The following is a 17,922-nucleotide window of genomic DNA, read 5'->3' as shown; positions in this document are numbered from 1 at the left end:
AGGCAGCTGAAGGCACCATCACCAATGGTAGAGCGGTTAAAATCAGGGGTGCACAAGAGGTCAGAATTGGAGGGCTGTAGGGCTGGAGCAAGTTACGGAGATAAGGAAGGGTGAGACCATGGAGGGATTTGAAAACAAGAATGAAAATTTCAAAATCTAGGCGTTGCCAGACTGGCAACAGTGAGCACAGGAGTGTTCGGTGAATGGGACTCGGTGCAAATTAGGATATAGGCAGTAGAATTTGAATGAATTCGAGTTTATGCAGGGTGGAAAATGGGAAGTTACTGCAAATAAATAACCAATTGCAGCTAAATAAATGACCAAATGGTATAGTTCAGTAATTAAATAAAGCCATTCATATCACTGTTTTTGCAATGCAATGAAAATTGATCTTTCAAAAGTGATATCATAAATTTATGATGTTTTATTCTCAGGAAGAAAATAGTAGCATCTCTCTAGGCAAGGATAGATTAGATAAAATATTTTTCAGAATTAAGCCTAAACTTCAGAGTGAATGGATTTACCTTTGCGAATTAGATTCTTTAGTTATTAAGAGTGCTAAGTGTAACTCCCTACTCTTGTTTTGTGCCTGTTAGAAGAAAATTTATTTTGTCAACTGTCTCACACCACTTAATGCAGAATGAGGAATTGTTCATAGGCTGTTTTAAAATGAGCTCATATCAGACATAAATCTAACTTTCATGTCAATAATATTTACCCAATAAATATTAAAGCAGCCAGATGTCTTATTCCAGACAGAGTACATTCTTACTGGCATTCTTTTGAGTGATCCTCAAAATGCTGTGTTGTAATATTTTAAAATCTGTGCCATTGTTCCTTTGATTACAACTGTTTTTTTAAAAACTTAGGACTGTCAGGGTGGTCACTAAAGTCTGGCAATTTTCCTCTCAATTTGAGCATGTCAAAAGGCCGATCTACATAATAAGTGCCATTATAGGGAGTTCTCATGTAGGAAAACATTCTGGTTCCAAAAGACATTTCATTCCATAAACATTTATCAGGCAGCAACTTGCCCTTTGTTAGGGCCCCCGTGGGGAAATCAAACACAGCAATAATCAAATTTACTGAATGGCCCCCAAATGAAGAAACTACCAACAAGATTCCACTTTTGTAGCTTTTACTTTAACACAAATCAGAACCAACGTAAATTAAACATGAATTAACAGGCAAATAATATTTCAAACGAAAGGTAAATTTCACTTTAAATAGTTGATACAACAAAGATGCATCTTCCACAACCACAAGTACCCACATCACTCCCTGCACAAATGTGGCATGACGTTCAATCTCTCAGTCTTTCCAACTCAATCGGTTTGGCCCTCGAGTCGCATTCAAAGGCAGATGTGTTCCATCCCTGGATATGGTTAGCACCCTGCACGCCACACATCTACCAACCCTTCTCATTTGGGTTACGTCAGTTCTGATGGTGTAGCCTTCCAGGGTTCCTTTTCAACCAACTAAACAACAACACCCAATTCACGATCTGGTCCTCTGATACAAACTTTCATGCCTTTTGCATGGCTGAGCTATTCACACCACTTTTTTGGATTCAGTCCCTTTTAGCTCACTTGTACATTGTTCCCCAAAGAGCTTCTGGAATTCTATTTTCCTTTTTACTGCCAAACAAAAAAAACACTATTTTTGTAGAGCTTTGCTGGCTACTCGTCACACAAATTTAGTGATCTTTCTGTCTCTGTCTGCCTTGTCTTTGTGTCTGCATCTGTGTGCTGATTGCCTTTACTCTCCAGTTCTCCTTTTGTGTCTGGCCGCCTGACTTCTGTCTTAATTTCCTTCCTGTTGGTACTGGTTCCAAGTCAAGGTTCATCACATCACAATGGGCCAGTGTTTCTTATTAACAAATAAAATTACAATTGATCTCTTTAAAATTGATGCAAACTTTAAGCCCTTTTCAAACTTCTTCAAAACATTTACAGATTCCAAAGACATTAAAATTACCAATCTTCCTGCTTCCAGATCATCACACCTTTACATCCCCAGCTTTCACATGTAAGTGCCAATTCACTCATACCTTTACATGTATTTGTCCAAAAGAATCCTCCCATCTAATGTAACTGAGTGCTGCAGGGCGTTATCGTGCTCTCTATGAAACGCAGAACAATTGGAAATTTTTCCATATCATCTTAACAACTGCAACTTCTTACATCTCATACTCTTCTTAAAGTGGAAGACAGCCCATACTAGCCATAGAACCACACCCGCACACTGATTACCAAGGAGGGAAATGCTCAGAATATAGGTCACATTTGATATGTCAGAGGAGAAAAAGTAGGAGGGAAGTTGTCAGTCAGTTCAGGGCCAAATTTCATTGCTTGTCCTTTTCATCCTATTCTCTCATTAACTAACTGCTAGCAAAGAATATACTGAAATATACTGAAGCCTTTTACCATCTTGCCCCTTCTCCTGAAAGCACTATGTCAGGGCTCTTAGCAGAACACTATCATAGTTTGTCTTCCTCCTTTTGATCACTGGATCCCCCAAGTCAGCACCTCAGTACACGCAGTTTAATCGAGTCGCATGGAATGTGAACAGAAGAGTGGGGTTTGACTTGGTGGCTCATGTTGACAAAAGCAATGGCAAGACTTTAGGTGCCAACTGATATGTTTCTATGCTGCAAATTCTATAATTCCATATGATCCAAATATAGGACTTTTTATTTTTATAGGAGAAAATTTGAAGTCTGAAAGGATAAATTAACTTCTTGTATTCTGCTTCAAGATTAACTAATTGTTTTAGCTTGCATGAAATGTTTTATGTTTCCACCTTCCAACTTAATAAGACATGTAACAAAAATGTTATGGGTAAATAACAACAGTGAATGAGCATCAAAAAAAAATCTCTTTATAGAAAAGTGCTTTGAAATGTCCTATGGACATGAAAGGATGTTATATAAATGCAAGTTCATTCTTTTCTTGCACAAATACCAATCTATAACATTACTGCAAAAATAAAGTAATTGTGAGCCCTGGGCTACACTAACAAAAACCAATCCAAGTTGATCAAAAGCTTACCAGTAGGTAAATGTGATGCAACCATAGAACTGAAACTAAGTTTATTTAAAACCTAACTCTTTGACCAAGCTTTTGGTCATCTGCCCTATTATCTACTTACGTAGCTTAGTGTCATTTTTTTTAAATAACACTCCTGTGAAGCATCTTAGGACATTTTATTGTATTAAAGATGCTATATAAATAAAGGAGTTAAGTCCGCAGAAAGCTCCATGCTGGTTGACCCTATAGGCAGAAAAGGGGTATTCTAAATGCAGGATTGGCAATTATTTTGCACAAATGCCCATTCTTTTGCAATGTCTGGTCCTTCAGAACACATCCAGCAGTATGGTGTTGACAACTATTTCTGTCACTGCTTCACTTCGAAGGGCACTTTTACTTTCACTAAAGGATGCTAAAAGTGCTTTCTTGATAATTAATTGATTTTCCAAACTGGAAATATCAAGCCAAACGTTGTTCGGACTACATGGTTGATCATCATATCCAGCTTTTGAGTTCCCGCACTCAGTTAAATAAAAGCATTTTGAACACACTTTCAGCCAGTTAGAGGTCAACCTTTCCAATGTGTGTCCTATCACCGAAATGGACCTTGTGTATTGGCAGAGGAAGAAAACTGGTAAACAAAATCCTGAGTTTACAAAATTATATTTTTCAGGATGATATACAATCATAAAAACATAAGTGAAATGTGAGAAACAGAAAATGGAGAGGAAGATAGAATGGAAGAAATGAAAGACAGGATGAACAAAACTGTTGGCAATTTTAAAATTTGATTGTTTCCTAAATGTAATAGGCTACGAATATAGTAATAGATAGGCTTGACATTTAATTAGCTTTAATGGAGTATTAATAGTGTTTGTTTCAATACCACAGCATGTGAAGTGGAAACGCTTTGAAAACAAAATCCCAGAGGGAGGGTCATATCTTTAAAACTACTGGCTGTTTTTTGAAATTTATAATTTACAAGATATTTATCTTCAAAGAGATTTATTTTTGTATTATTTCTTATTTAGATATATTTAAACAGGGTACCTGATGCTGTTCCAGAAAATGTATCAAGTCCCCATATGCCACTGTGTGTTTATGTTTAATGACCAGCTCACACCAGCGATGGCGCACCTGTAACATAATCCAAGATTTTATATAAATTAGGTGAGGCTAATCAAAGATTTATCAGAAAACAGATACAATTAGAGTTTTACAAAACATGATTCACATTTGATTTCAGCAGCTGGAAGCAATGATCATATGACACTTGACTATAAGATGTTCATTTCAGCCTCAAGATTAATTCATCTTTGCCAAAATTCTGAAAAGATTTTAATAATGAACAAAAGAAAACTGGTGCAGGATTGCATTTCTGTTGTCCAGCATTGCTGCTTTATTTCACACTGTACTGCACATATACACATCAACTAGCAGTGAAGGGATACTGCATTAGCTCCTTTGGAAAATAAAATTTTGCAAAAACAAGATGTTCAAAACTGACAAAACGTCAAATACCTACACTAAAGAAGTAGCTAGCAGCTGATTACAAGTATTAAAGACTTTACTGAAGGCTCTGTTCATTTATTAATTTAACAAATTGTTGTGACGTAATATAATCAACAAATAATATGTTACAGCTTTCCAACAGTCTAGTCACTGATTTTGAACTTAGTTTACATGTATTTATTTAAGCTTATTTTAGCTACTGTTTAATTGGATTCTAGTCAATGGGAATGATTTTATAAAGCAAAAATTGCCAGCAAGAACTTAATATTTAGTGTAATTTTTCCAAGAGTATCTTTTTTTAAAGTCTATTTTTTTTTTTGATTTCCCTCCTTTCTCATTTTCTTAAATTCCTCTTTCAAGATAGAGAATTAAAGGTTTTATACAGTCAAATTGTACACCTATACCAGCCAGTCATGGACTGAGATAAGTATGTCATTTAGTTACATCCTCAGCTTCCCTTGTGGTGCTTTTGTTCCTATTAAAACCAATTACTCTCTCACCCTGGTCACTATCCCAGGGCATCCTAGAATGCAAAGATAACCTGGTTTCTATTCTCCATTACAAATTTTCTTCTTAAACCTCACTCCTGAACTCCCTCCACTCTCACCTCTAACAACAAATGCAAGGAGCTCATGAGTTTCGTTTGGCAGACTTTTCCATGCCTGTTGGTATCAGGCATGTTTGGCAGCATGAGTGGACAATATGGCAAGAAGGCCAAAAATCAGTTTCACGACAATGTGAAACCAGTATGCAATCGTTCGCTCTGCTCGTCAATGGTGGGCCGCGTTTCCCGCCATCGGATATCGGGAACCTCATTGTAATACATCTGCACATCATTATAAGCCCAGCGAGCCACAATCAGCACCCCCATGCTGGATCATCCAAGCACAATCATGCCAACATGTTTCACAACAGCATATGTAAGGCATGCACTTAGCGGGCTGCACTTCACTCAGGACTTCATGGTTTGTTTGCCTACCTTGCTTCGGGCAGCACTCACAGTGATCAGCGCCAGGCTTCACAGGCAGCACCACATCACTTTTAGGGGGGCTGATGGGCAGGTCTCTACCAGGCATAAGGCGGGGGTGGCTTTTCAACAACTACAGAGCTAGGGCTTGCTTCTGGAAGGGGGAAGAAGTGGCCTCTGGCAAGGGAAGAGGCTGCAGGGCGAGGGCTGTACTGGGGAATGGGGGTATCCCAGGGTGTGTGTGGTGGCACAAGTTGATCTGTGCAAGTGGCCTCTAAATGGTGAGGACTGATGAGGAGAAGATGGGACCAGGTAGAGATGTGAGGGTGTGTGTGAGAGTGAGGACGTCTCATGAGCTGGCAGTGAGCAAGATGCCAATGAATGTGTGATGGGCATGACTGCGTGAGGTTAGAGTGATGAAATGGTTGCCCTACCCTGGCGACACGGGTGAGATCATTAATCCTCTTTCCGCATTGGATGGGTTCAAGCATGGGTAGAGGTAGCAATTCAAAGTGTAGAGTCAAGACAGGAGAGCAAAATAATAATATGAGAAATGAGGGTCAGAGAATGGCAGGAAGGGACAGAGAGAAAAAACCTAAGAATACATCAACAGTCAAGTCTAGATGTTACAAAGGTAACAAAAAAGACAAAACTGAAGGCTCTTTATCTGAATGCACGTAACATTTATGACAAAGTAGATTAATTGATGGCCCACATTGAAGTAAATAAATATGATCTGATAGCAATTACAAAGCCATGGCTGCAGGACGACAAAAATTGGGTTCTTAATATTGAAGGGTACATGACATTCAAGAAGAAAAGGAAGCTAGGTAAAGGTGGAGGGACAAAGGAGGGCATTGGTGCAATAGTTAGAGATAACCCTGGTTCAGGAGATCAGGATGTACAATCGGTTTGGGTGGAGATTAGGAATAGTAGGGGAAAAAAGTCATTCGTGGGAGTGGTCTACAAGCCCCCTAACAGTAGCCAAAGTGTAGGACAAAGTATTCAAGAGAACATATTGTATGCTTGTGATAAAGGGATGGCAATAATCATGGGTGATTTTAATCTACACATGGAAAAATCAGATTGGTAGGAATAACGTGGATGAGGAGTTCTTAGAATGTTTTCGAGATAGTTTCTTACAGCAGCATGTTCTGGAACCAACCAGACAGCAGGCTATACTAGACTTGGTATTGTGTAACTTGACAGTATTAATTAATGACCTCAGAGTAAAGGCACCCCTAGATATCAATGATCACAATATGATTGAATTTTACATCCAGCTGGAAAGAGAGAAGAGCGGGTCTAAGACTAGTATCTTAAACTTAAATAAGGGCAACTACGTGGAGATGAAAGCTGAGCTAGCTGAAGTGAATTGGGAAACTAGGGTAGAGGATAGATCAATGGAGAATCAGTGGCGAACATTTAAGGGGATGTTTCAGACTATTCAGAATAAGTACATTCTTACTATAAAGAAAAATTCTAAGGGAAGGACCCACCATCCGTAGTTAACTATATATGTTAAGGAAAACATCAAACTTAAGGAAAAATCATACAACTCCGCAAAGATGAGTAGCAAGGCAGATGATTGTACAGAATATAAAGAACGGCAGAGAATGACTAAAAGGTTAATCAGTAGAAAGAAATTAGAGTACGAGAGGAAGCTAGCTAGAAATGTAAAAATGGATAGCAAGTGTTTCTGCAGGTATTTAAAATAGAAAAAAGTAAAGTGCGTGTTGGTCCTCTAGAGAGTGACAGTGGGGAGTTAATAGTAGATAAGAAGGAAATGGCAGAAGAAATGAACAAATATTTTGCTTCTGCGTTCATTATAGAGGATATAAAAAACATTCCAATAATAGCGGCAAATCAGCAGGTGAATGGGAGAAAGGAACTTGGTGAAATTGAAATTTCTGGGGAAATGGTACTGAGCAAATTGATGGAGCTGCTGGCTAGCAAGTCTCCGGGTCCTGATGGACTACATCCTAGGGTCTTAAAAGAGGTGGCTAATGAGGTAGTCGATGCCGTGGTGTTCATTTTTCAAAATTCACTAGATTCTGGAAAGGTTCCATCAAATTGAAAAGTAGCAAATATAAGGGAGGGAGAAGGGTGGGAGGCGGAAAACAGGAAACTATAGGCCAGTAAGCGTGACGTCTGTCGTGGGGAAGTTATTAGATCGATCATTAAGGAGGTTATAGCTGGCCACTTAGAAGGCTCAAGGCAATAGGGAAGAGTCAGCATGGTTTTGTGAAAGGAAAATCATGTTTAACCAATTTACTGGAGTTTTTTGAAGGAGTAACACGCACAGTGGATAAAGGGGAGCCTGTAGACGTACTGTACTTGGATTTCCAGAAGGCATTTGATAAGGTGCCACATGAAAGATTATTACAGAAAACAAAAGCGCATGGTGTAGGACGTAACATACTAGCAAGGATAGAAGATTGGTTGGCTGGCAGAAAGCAGAGTGTATAAATGGGTCTTTTTCTGATTGGCAGATGTGACGAGTGGAGTCCCACAGGGGTCTGTACTGGGGCCTCAACTTTTTACGATTTACATCAATGACTTAGACGAGGGTAGTAAAGACATGGTAGCTAAATTTGCAAACAAAATAAAGATAGGTAGGAAAGCATGTTGTGAAGATGACATAAGGAGGTTGCAAATGGATATAGATAGGTTGAGTGAGTGGGCAAAGATCTGGCAAATGTAGTTAAAGTGGGAAAATGTGAAGTTTCTCACTTTGGCAGGAAGAACAAAAAAGCAGAATATTACTTAAATAGAGAACGGTTGCATAATTCTGAGGTGCAAAGGGACCTAGGTGTTCTAGTACATGAGTCACAAAATGTTAGCATGCAGGTGCAGCAAGTAATTAAGGCAGCTAATGGAATGCTATCCTTTATTATGAGAGGGATTGAACATAAAAGTAAGGATGTTATGCTTCAGTTATACGGGGCATTGGTGAGACTGCACCTCGAATACTGTGTGCAGTTTTGGTCTCCTTATTTAAGGAAGGATGTAAATGCATTGGAGGCCGTTTAAAGGAGGTTTACAAGATTGATACCTGGAATGCGTGGGTTGTCTTATGAGGAGAGGTTGGACAGGTTGGGCTTGTTTCCACTGGAGTTTAGAAGAGTGAGGGGTGATTTGATTGAAGTATACAAGATCCTGAACAGCCTTGACAAGGTGGGCGTCAAAAGGATGTTTCCTCTTATGGGTGAATTCAAAAGTGGGGGGCACTGTTTTAAAATTAGGGGTCGCCCTTTTAAGACAGAGATGAGGAGAATTTTTTTCTTTGAGGGTTGTGCAACTTTGAAATTCTCTGCCTCAGAAGGTGGTGGAGGCGTGGTCATTGAATATTTTTAAGGCAGAGGTAGATAGATTCTTGTTAGGCAAGGGAATCAAAGGTTATTGGGGTTGATGGGAATGTGGAAATCAAAACACAAGATCATCAGCTGTGATCTTACTAAATGGCGGAGCAGGCTTGAGGGGCGAATGGTCTACTCCTGTTCCTATTTCTTATGTTATGTTCTCTTCTGTGCAGCATTGGCACTGATCACCACTGCCATTGCCAACCAAGCCGGAGTGGTGAGATTGCTAGACCTCCTGCGGCCAAAGTGGGCTCCTGCGGACAGAGTGGGGGTAGTGGACATCACAGCAGGTATCCAAAAGGCAGGTATCTTAAATAAGGAGACCAAAACTGCACACAGTATTCCAGGTGCTTGAGAGACGCATCATTAAACTGGGAAGGGGCGGTGGGTGGGGTGCAGTCTTCCTGCCTCTCGGGACCTGTCTTCTGAGCAGCAGTCCTGGGCTGGAAACACTGAGAGGTGTGCACGTGGCTGCACTTTAAATATGGCACCCAACGTGATGAAGCGGTGAGGTGACAGCGTGGTGGACACATGAGAGTCTGCCCGCCATCAAAACGGTGCGTTTCCTGGGAATGCATGATTAAAGAGGTGGGATTTGGACAATACGGCATGAAAAGCTGCCACTGCAGCCAGCAGGTAAAACATTCTTTTCCCCGCCTGCTACTGCACTTAGTGCAAATCTGGGTGATTAATTGAGACCATTCATTCAACTGCCTCTTATGCCTCTCTCCCTTCACCTCGTCCACTGGGCCAAACTTCTCCTGAGGCAACAAGGCAAAGGAAATTCAACTTCTCATTGACATGAATGATATCCATGGCTTCTTCACTGTTACAAAAACCATTTATGGCCCAAGCACTTAATTACCAACTTCTCGAAGGACGGGGAAGATCTGATCAAGGAAAGGGAAGCTGTCAATGCCTGTTGGAGGGAGCATTTTGAAGACATTTTCAATCAAGAATTAATTGTTGACAAGTGTGTTTTCAACTCCATTTCACAACACCCAGTTAGGAATGAGCTCAGAACTCCGCCAACACCTTTGGAGGTGATGAAAGCCATCACACAAGTGAGGAACAAGTTGCAGGAGGAGGTAATGGAATCCCCGCTGAAATGCTTAAGCACAAAGGACAGGAACTAACATTACAGCTCCATGCCCTCATCCTACCAATCTAGAATGAAGAAGTAGTCCCGAATGATCTTAAGTATGCCATGATTGTGGCAATCTTCAAAAAAGGGGGCAAATCCAACGTGGAAATTACAGAGGCATCTCCCTGCTTTCCATTGCAGGAAAGATCGCGAGAAGAGCCATTCTGAATCAACTTATTACACTTGCTGATCTCCCCAAATCTCAAGATAAAAGCAAAATATTGCAGATACTGGAAATCTGAAACAAAAACAGAAAATGCTGGAAAAACTCAGCAGGTCTGGCAGCATCTGTGGGGAGAGAAACAGAGTTAACGTTTCAAGTCCATATGACTCCACAACTAAAGAGGAGTGGAAATATGATGGATTTTGTGCTGTTTAAGAGGGGGTAGAGCAAGATAGGTAGTCAGGGATAGGTGACAACTAAGGAGAAAATGACAAAATGTCATGGACACAAGACAAAGAGAGTGTTAATGGTAGTAATAAAGTGTAAAGAAGGTGCTGATAGTGGCATTAAGGTACGTTGGCAGAAGGTATTGATAGCAGAATAGGAGGCAGTGCTCTGTGAAAGTACTAAATAGAAATAAGTGACGGATGGCCCTGTCGGGGGAGGGCGTTTCAGGAAAAAGGATTTTAAAAAATGAAAATAATAAAATAAAATTGTAAAAGTTAAAAATAACTAAATAAGTAAAAATTAGATTAAAAGGGAGGTTCAAGATGGAGGAGAGTTCATGGTCTGAAGCTGTTGAATTCAATGTTAAGTCCAGAAGGCTGTAAAGTGCCTAATCGGAAGATGAGGTGCTGTTCCTCCAGTTTGTGTTGGGCTTCACTGGAACATTGCAGCCAAGGCCAAGGATGGATATGTGGGCATGAGAGCAAGACAGTGTGTTAAAATGGCAAACGACGGGAAGGTCTGGTTTATACTTGTGGACTGAGCGAAGGTGTTCCGCAAAGCGGTCACATTTCCGCTTCTCTTTAATTCTGATGAAGAGTCAAATGGACTTGAAATGTTAACTCTGTTTCTTTCTCCACAGATGCTGCCAGACCTGCTGAGTCTTTCCAGCATTTTTGTTTTTATCCCCGAATCTCAATGTGGGTTTAGGCCATCAAGGTGCACAGCCAACATGATATTTACAGCTTGCCAACTACAAGAAAAGTGTCGCGACCAAAATCAATCTTCAGACTCACCTCCTGCTCCCTCAACCCTATTCCTACTAAACCGTTGACCACTTAACATCCCTTCCTGGCTCCTTTTTAATGGTTCGCAGATACTGTCATCACCCCTTCAAATCAGTCATCATCATGTCTCTCTTCAAAAAACCAACCCTTGTCCACCTCCCTTCACCATCCTAGCAAACCACCATCCCATCTCCAACCTCCCTCTCCTTTCCAAAGTCTTTGAATGAGTATCGCCTCCCAAATCCACACCCATCTTTCCTGGAACTCCATGTTTGGTTTCCTCCCTTGCCACATGTTAGACAATGCCACATTGGCACATTTGTGTAATTAATAAGGCTTAAGTTATCAAATTGTATTGTAAATAAGCTTAGTGATGAAAAAAAGTCTTCATTTATATGTATTGTTGGGGTAATTCATGAATTTTGGGAAATGTTGATATAAAGTCTTAAAGTTGGTGTCTCTTTAAGTGTCAAATATTGTGATGTAGCTTTCAGAAAAAATTATGGTAAGGCAGGTGGTCAGAGAACCAGGTGTCCCAAGACCTCTTGTCAAAACAGGTTATAGTTAGCTGTTAGAAGGGACACCAAGGCTGCAAAGCTGATTGGCTCAATTTGTTGTGTGGAAGCGAAGAACACTCTTCCCTTTGGTCAAGAGTTGCAAATGTTTGCTTAGAAGTTGTTAGTTGTGTTGCAGGTGCACATACTTAGGCCAAATGAGGCAAAACCACCTGCAAAAATCCAGTATTAGGGCTAAAAGTAATTGTCTTATGAGAATGTCTTTGTTAGGAAGCTGCTTTCAGCTTGAGAGAGACTGACAGACATGTGTTGAACTTGTGTATCGTGCCATGCCCCGACTACTGGAAAGTAAATGGAATCTTTGTTCAATAAACCTTCATAGTTAGTATTCTAAATTAGTGATTGAACCTTTTTGCCAATAAGGCTATTCCTCAATCAGAATTTTCTTACTCTGCGGTTTACTATAGAGTCCAAATCCCAATACACAGTACCAAAGCAGCTCTTATCAAAATCATAAATGTCGGCCTAAGTAACTATGATAAAGGTAAACTATCCCTCCTCATCCTTCACAACCTTTATGCAGCTTTTGACATGGATGATGACGCCATCCTTCTCCATCATCAACAACTCTCCTCCATAATCTGGCCAAGTAGGACTGCCCTTGCCTGGTTATATTCTTATCTATCCAGTCATAGCCAGGAATGATCTGCAGTGGCTTCTCTTCCCACTCCCCTACTCTTACCGCTAGTGTTCCCCCAAGGATTTATCCTGCTGCCTATACCTTAATTTACACCAAATCCCATTCACCCACCACTCCTGTGCTCGTTGACCTACACCGCTTCCTCGTCCAGCAATGTCAACTTTAAAATTCTTATCTTTGTTTTCAAATCCCTCCTTGGTCTCATTTTTCCCATCTCTGTAACCTCCTCCAGCTCTACAACCCTCCAAGATCTCTGCACCCCTCGAATTCTGACCTTGTAAACATTTCCAATTTTAATCGTTCCTTCAGTAGCGACAGTGCTTTCACCTGCCTAGGCCCTAAACTCTAGAATGCTTTCCCTAAATTTCTCCTTTTAGGTGCTCCTTAAAACCTACCTCTTCAACCAAACTTTTTGTCATCTGTTCTAGTATCTTATGTGGCTTGGTGCCAAATTTTGTTTGTCACTGCTCCTGTGAAATGCCTTAGGACATTTTACTACCTTAAGGGCACGATATAAGTGCAAGCTGGTGTTGTTGTTGTCAATTGTACAAGTTGTCCAAAATTCGAATGGTGAGAGTTAAGCCAACCAGCTCAGTTGCAACCACTCAAAGTGATTTGATCTGAAGTAGATGATCCTAGTGAAATAGATAATCCCGTCACTGATGGGTCTCATCAACTTGACATTCCAATAGCTGACATTGCCATGCTGCGGGAGGATCAACTCAACCATGCCACTCTTAAGTATGAAGTTGCATAAGCTCTGGAAAAGTTGTATCCACTCATACATAGATTTTAGGTTGTTCAAAGACTTGGGGCTGAATTTTGCCCTTGACGGGCAGGTGGGCCCGACCGACTCGGCGGCAGGTGGGCAGCTGATCGTTGCTGGCAAAATGGGCCCTGCCGCCACTTTACGTGGGCGGATCAATTAAGGCCCGCCCAACGGGAAGCGTTATGCGCTTCCTTTGCAGGCGGGGGGGGGATTCCCCAACTGTGAGAGTGCGCTCTTTCACGCATGCACGCGAAAGAGTGCACATCTCCCTGAGGCTAAGTGGTGCCTCAGGGAGATCGCTGAAAGGCTGTGAAAGATTAAAAATAGAACAATAAATAAATCATTAACATGTCCCCCTCATGTGAAAATGTCACATGAGATGGTACATGTTAATGAAGTACACAAAAACTTTATTAAACTTTAAAAGTTAACAGAATGATACTAGAATATACCCTTCAAAAGGTAGGGTTTTGACCGCACATAAAATAATTTAGTTTTGGTCACCGAAGCATAAGCAAGATTCTCTAATTTCTCTTTATTTGCCCAACAAATTACATTTATAAAGCAGCTTAACATAGAAAAGAGCAATGGGAATGATTCCAAAGTGTAAAATGAATAAGCTCTGATAAAAGATTAGAGGTTGAACTTTACTGTCTAAAAGAAGGCAGCTAAGGGAAGACCTTCTTAAAGTATATAAAATTGTGTCAGTAATGCAAATGTGGGTTATTACTTCAAAATGTACCAAGAGAGCAGACCTAGAGGACGTATATCTAAATATGTAAAAAAGAAACTTGAAACTTCAGGAAAAACTAATAAATGTTTGGAAAAGTCCATCAAGGAAGGCAACAGGTTCAAAAATCTTGTGCTTATTTAAAACACAATTAGATGCTATGGTGAGAAAGCTAATGTACCAGAGGGATGAGCTTTCATAACAGAACAGCCTTCTCTTATCTCGAAACTTCTGTGCAGCACCTTTGAAGTTTACTGACACTAAATCATCATGCAGCAACCTTGTTAGCTGACATGCAACAATATTTCATAGATAAAAAGAAAAAAAACTCAGCCAATGTTGGTAATCAAACAATGAAACTACAATCACACATAATAAGTTGATTAGCAGCAAAATGATTTTTGAAAGTTTATTCCTCCCCTCCTTTCTTGTATTTTTATTCTCTTGCCAAAATCCGTACTGTGAGCAACAGAAAATATGTCACATCTAGAGAGATATTTGACAAACAGAATGGCTCAACATTTACTCTAACTTTTCACCACCACCTTTTCAAGGGCAATGAGTGATGTGCAATAAATGCTGGCGTTGCCAGTAATGCCGCCATCACATGAACAAATTTAAAAAAACCTTTTCATTACATCCAAATGCAAGCTGCTGGCACTCAGCTCACACACAAGGGTGTTTGTGAAAATCTCATCAAACTGAGTGAACCAGCTGGTTGATCAAAAGGATTACTTTAGAATTTTGAGGCAAGGGGACTTCTATAAGAACGAACAATTGGGGGCCACCAGTGGGGAAATTGTTGAAAAAGATGTAAGGGCAGTCAGAACATGAAGCAAGATGGAAATTAATTATGATAAACATACTTACTGCATGAATAGCGTTGAAATGGCTAAGGATGAAGCTGAAGCAGACCTAGGATTTTTACTATATTCAATGCTCAACATATACAACAGCAATCAGCAAACCCAGTCAAATGTGAAAGTACATTGACAGGCACAGTATGTAAATGCAGAAGATCTTCATTTGTTATGAAATTGAAATTTACACCAATTTATCAGATTCAAACACTCAATAAAAAGCTTTTCATTCAAAGATTTTTTTTTATTCATTCATGGGATGTGGGCATGGCTGACAAGGCCAGCATTTATTGCCCTTGAGGTGGTGATGGTGAGCTGCCTTCTTGAACAGCTGCAGTTCATGTGGTGTAGTTACACCCGCAGTCCTTTTCAGGACGGAGTTCCAAGATTTTGACCCAGCGACAATAAAGGAGAGGCGATATGTTTCCAAGTCAGGATGGTGAATGGCTTGGAAGGGAACTTGCAGGTGGTGGTGTGTCCATGTGTCTGCTGCCCTTGTCCTTCTAGATGATAGCAGTCATGGGTTTGGAAGGTGCTATCTAAGGAGCCTTGGTGAGTTGCTGCAGTGCATCTTGTAGATGGTACGGACTGCTGTGCGTCGGTGGTGGAGGGAGTGAATGTTTGTGGAAGGAGTGCCAATCAAGCAAGCTGCTTTGTCCTGGATGGTGTCAAGCTTCTTGAGTGTTGTGGGAGCTGCACTCATCCACGCAAGTGGAGAATATTCCCCCACACTCCTGACCTTCGCCATGTAGATGTAGAGGCTTTGGGGAGTCAGGAAGTGAGTTACTCGCTGCAAGATTCCTAGCCTCTGACCTGCTCTTGTAGCCACAGTATTTATATGGCTAGTCCAGTTCAGTTTCTGGTCCACTCTAAACTCCCTCAATGAATTTATGTTTATAATATCCTTAATATTAATTGATTTTTGTCTTTAATATCTAATTTAACTATAATCTGAAAACTTCTGGTCTTTCACCAAGTATTTTGAAGAAAATTTGGTAGCATAGCATGGATTACATTATGCTCTGAAGAAGAGTCACATGGACTCGAAACGTTATATCTGTTGCTCTCGCTCCATAGATGCTGCAAACCTGCTGAGTTTTTCCAGCATTTTCTGTTTTTATTATAGATTATATTAAATTCAGTAAAACTACTGTAGGTGGGGTCTTTTTTAATCCTTAGGTAGGCATCTTTGTGAAGATAGGACAAATTTGGGATACCTTCTGTAATGCATGCAGATGTGGTCCATTTATGGGAAACAATGTTAGAATGTTAAAAGATTCTGTAAAAACTCAACTTGTATAAAATATTTTGGGTGCTCTGATTTGAAGTCAGAGCTGAAAATCACAGATTGATTCAATGGATGGAAAATCATGGAAAAGTTATCACGATTTGCCAAAATATACTACTGCCCTATATTCTCAACTAAATAACAATTAACTGCCTCAAGTGAAAACTTATGCTTCTTTGCTATCAAGATAATAACAGGATGTTGCTCCTGTCCCCAAAGATTTCCGCAACCTGCTAGTTCCAAATGAACCAGATTGCTTAACTGGTTTGTGTGAAAACAACTCCCCTCCATATCCTCACTCCATTACTCTTGGCCGCAATTCTGACAGAAACATTTGATAAGCAAAAGGAATACCACTTACAATTTCAGCAACTAACAGGTTATCGAGACATGGAAGGAGGAGTAGGTGGTTCAGCTCCTTGAACATGTTCTACTATTCAATTAGATCAGGGCTGGTCTGAATCTCAGCTCCATCTGCCAGTCGTTGATCCACATACATTGATACCCTTACCTAATTGAGATCTGTTGATACTCTTGAAAAATTCAATTGGCCAAGAATCAACAATGTTGTGGGAGAGAATTATCTAGATTTGGCTCAGTTCATAGCACCCTCGCCTTTGAATCAGAGGGTTGTGGGTTCATGTCCCACTCCCGGAAAACCAAGAACTGTGAATGTACTCGAAAGAGTTACAATCTGTGACTGTTGATAACACGAAAGAGTTACTCATTGTGTCAAAAAGTGTCTCATGATTTCATTCATGAGTTGCCTAGCTCTCATTTTAAGATGGTACCCCCTTATTCAGGACTACCCATGAGATGAAATAGGTTCCAAGGGTGTGGGGAGGGAGGGAAGCCCCTGCAGAAGGGTAAATACAAGAACTGGGCTTCATTTGAATGTTGCAGTTCCCATCCTTTTCTTTATTTCCTATACCCAAAATGGTACTGTAGTGTAGTAGGTGTTGCTGAACCAGTAATCCAGAGGCCTGGGCTAACAATTCAGATATAATGAGTTGGGTTCAAATCCCACTATGCCAGTTGAGAATTTTAATTCACTTATAAAAAATATGGCAATAAAAAGTTGGTTAAAAAGTAACATTGAAACTCTCAGATTATCATAAAACCCAAATGGTGCAGTAACATGCTTTAGGGAAGGAAATCTGCCATCCTTATGCAGTATGACATGTAGGTGACTTCAATCCCACATCAATGTTGTTGACTCTTAACTACCCTCGGAAGTGGTTTAGCGACCCACTCAATTGTATCAAAAAGGTAATAAATGCCATCCTTACGTCCCAAGGATGAAGAAGAGAATATCTTTCAAAACAAGCTTCTTTCTAAATTTGCTGACAGTATCTGTTAGAGTAGGCTGGTATTTCATTCTTGGGTCCTTATCCCACCATCGAAACGAAATCCGGATCAGGAACTCGGATATGCCAGTGGAGGGACCCCAAGGCAGATTTTGGAGGAGGTGGCCATTAAAGAAGCTGCCTCTAGGAGCACCATCCTATTAAGAAATGATCCACAGCCAGGGGAGCCAGTTGGAGCACCCGAGTGCTCCAGCAGCCACCAGGAGAGGTGGGCGCTGCCAATATAGATGGGAGAATGAGAAGGCTCCTCAAGATGGAGGTGCCCTCTAAAGACTTTAGAAAGTTTAAAAATAAAAAGTGGCCACAGCTGCCAGGCCATCATAGTGGAGGGGAAACTCTTCTTCAGGGTGGTCTGTGGCCGTAACTGCATCTCTCTAAAAATCATGGCTCTGGAGGTGGAGATTGGAGTGGTGGTAAATAAAATGAAGCATTACTGGCCCCAAGATCTGCCGCGAAGAGGCCATCTTTATACACTGATTGCGGGGTCCACCTGTTGTCTGAAA

At 40.5% G+C, this 17,922-nt stretch overlaps 1 protein-coding gene across 6 annotated transcripts in view; it reads right to left on the bottom strand.

Annotated features, from left to right (window-relative positions):
- The window catches only part of aopep (aminopeptidase O (putative)), a 339,483-nt gene that overhangs the window by 36,023 nt on the left and 285,538 nt on the right, over positions 1-17,922 (bottom strand). For all 6 annotated transcript variants that reach the window (XR_013580231.1, XR_013580232.1, XM_078568338.1 and 3 more), the window contains one exon: positions 4,080-4,166. Coding sequence is in view for 4 of the 6 variants with exons in the window: in XM_078568338.1 (XP_078424464.1) it covers positions 4,080-4,166 (87 nt within the window). In the remaining 2 variants the exon portion in view is untranslated. The remainder of the gene's footprint in view (positions 1-4,079; positions 4,167-17,922) is intronic.

Source organism: Cetorhinus maximus, chromosome 2, assembly GCF_964194155.1.
Source record: "Cetorhinus maximus chromosome 2, sCetMax3.hap1.1, whole genome shotgun sequence".
Taxonomy (NCBI): domain Eukaryota; kingdom Metazoa; phylum Chordata; class Chondrichthyes; order Lamniformes; family Cetorhinidae; genus Cetorhinus; species Cetorhinus maximus.
Note: the sequence above shows the minus strand (reverse complement) of the source record. Positions and strands in the feature narration are given on the sequence as shown.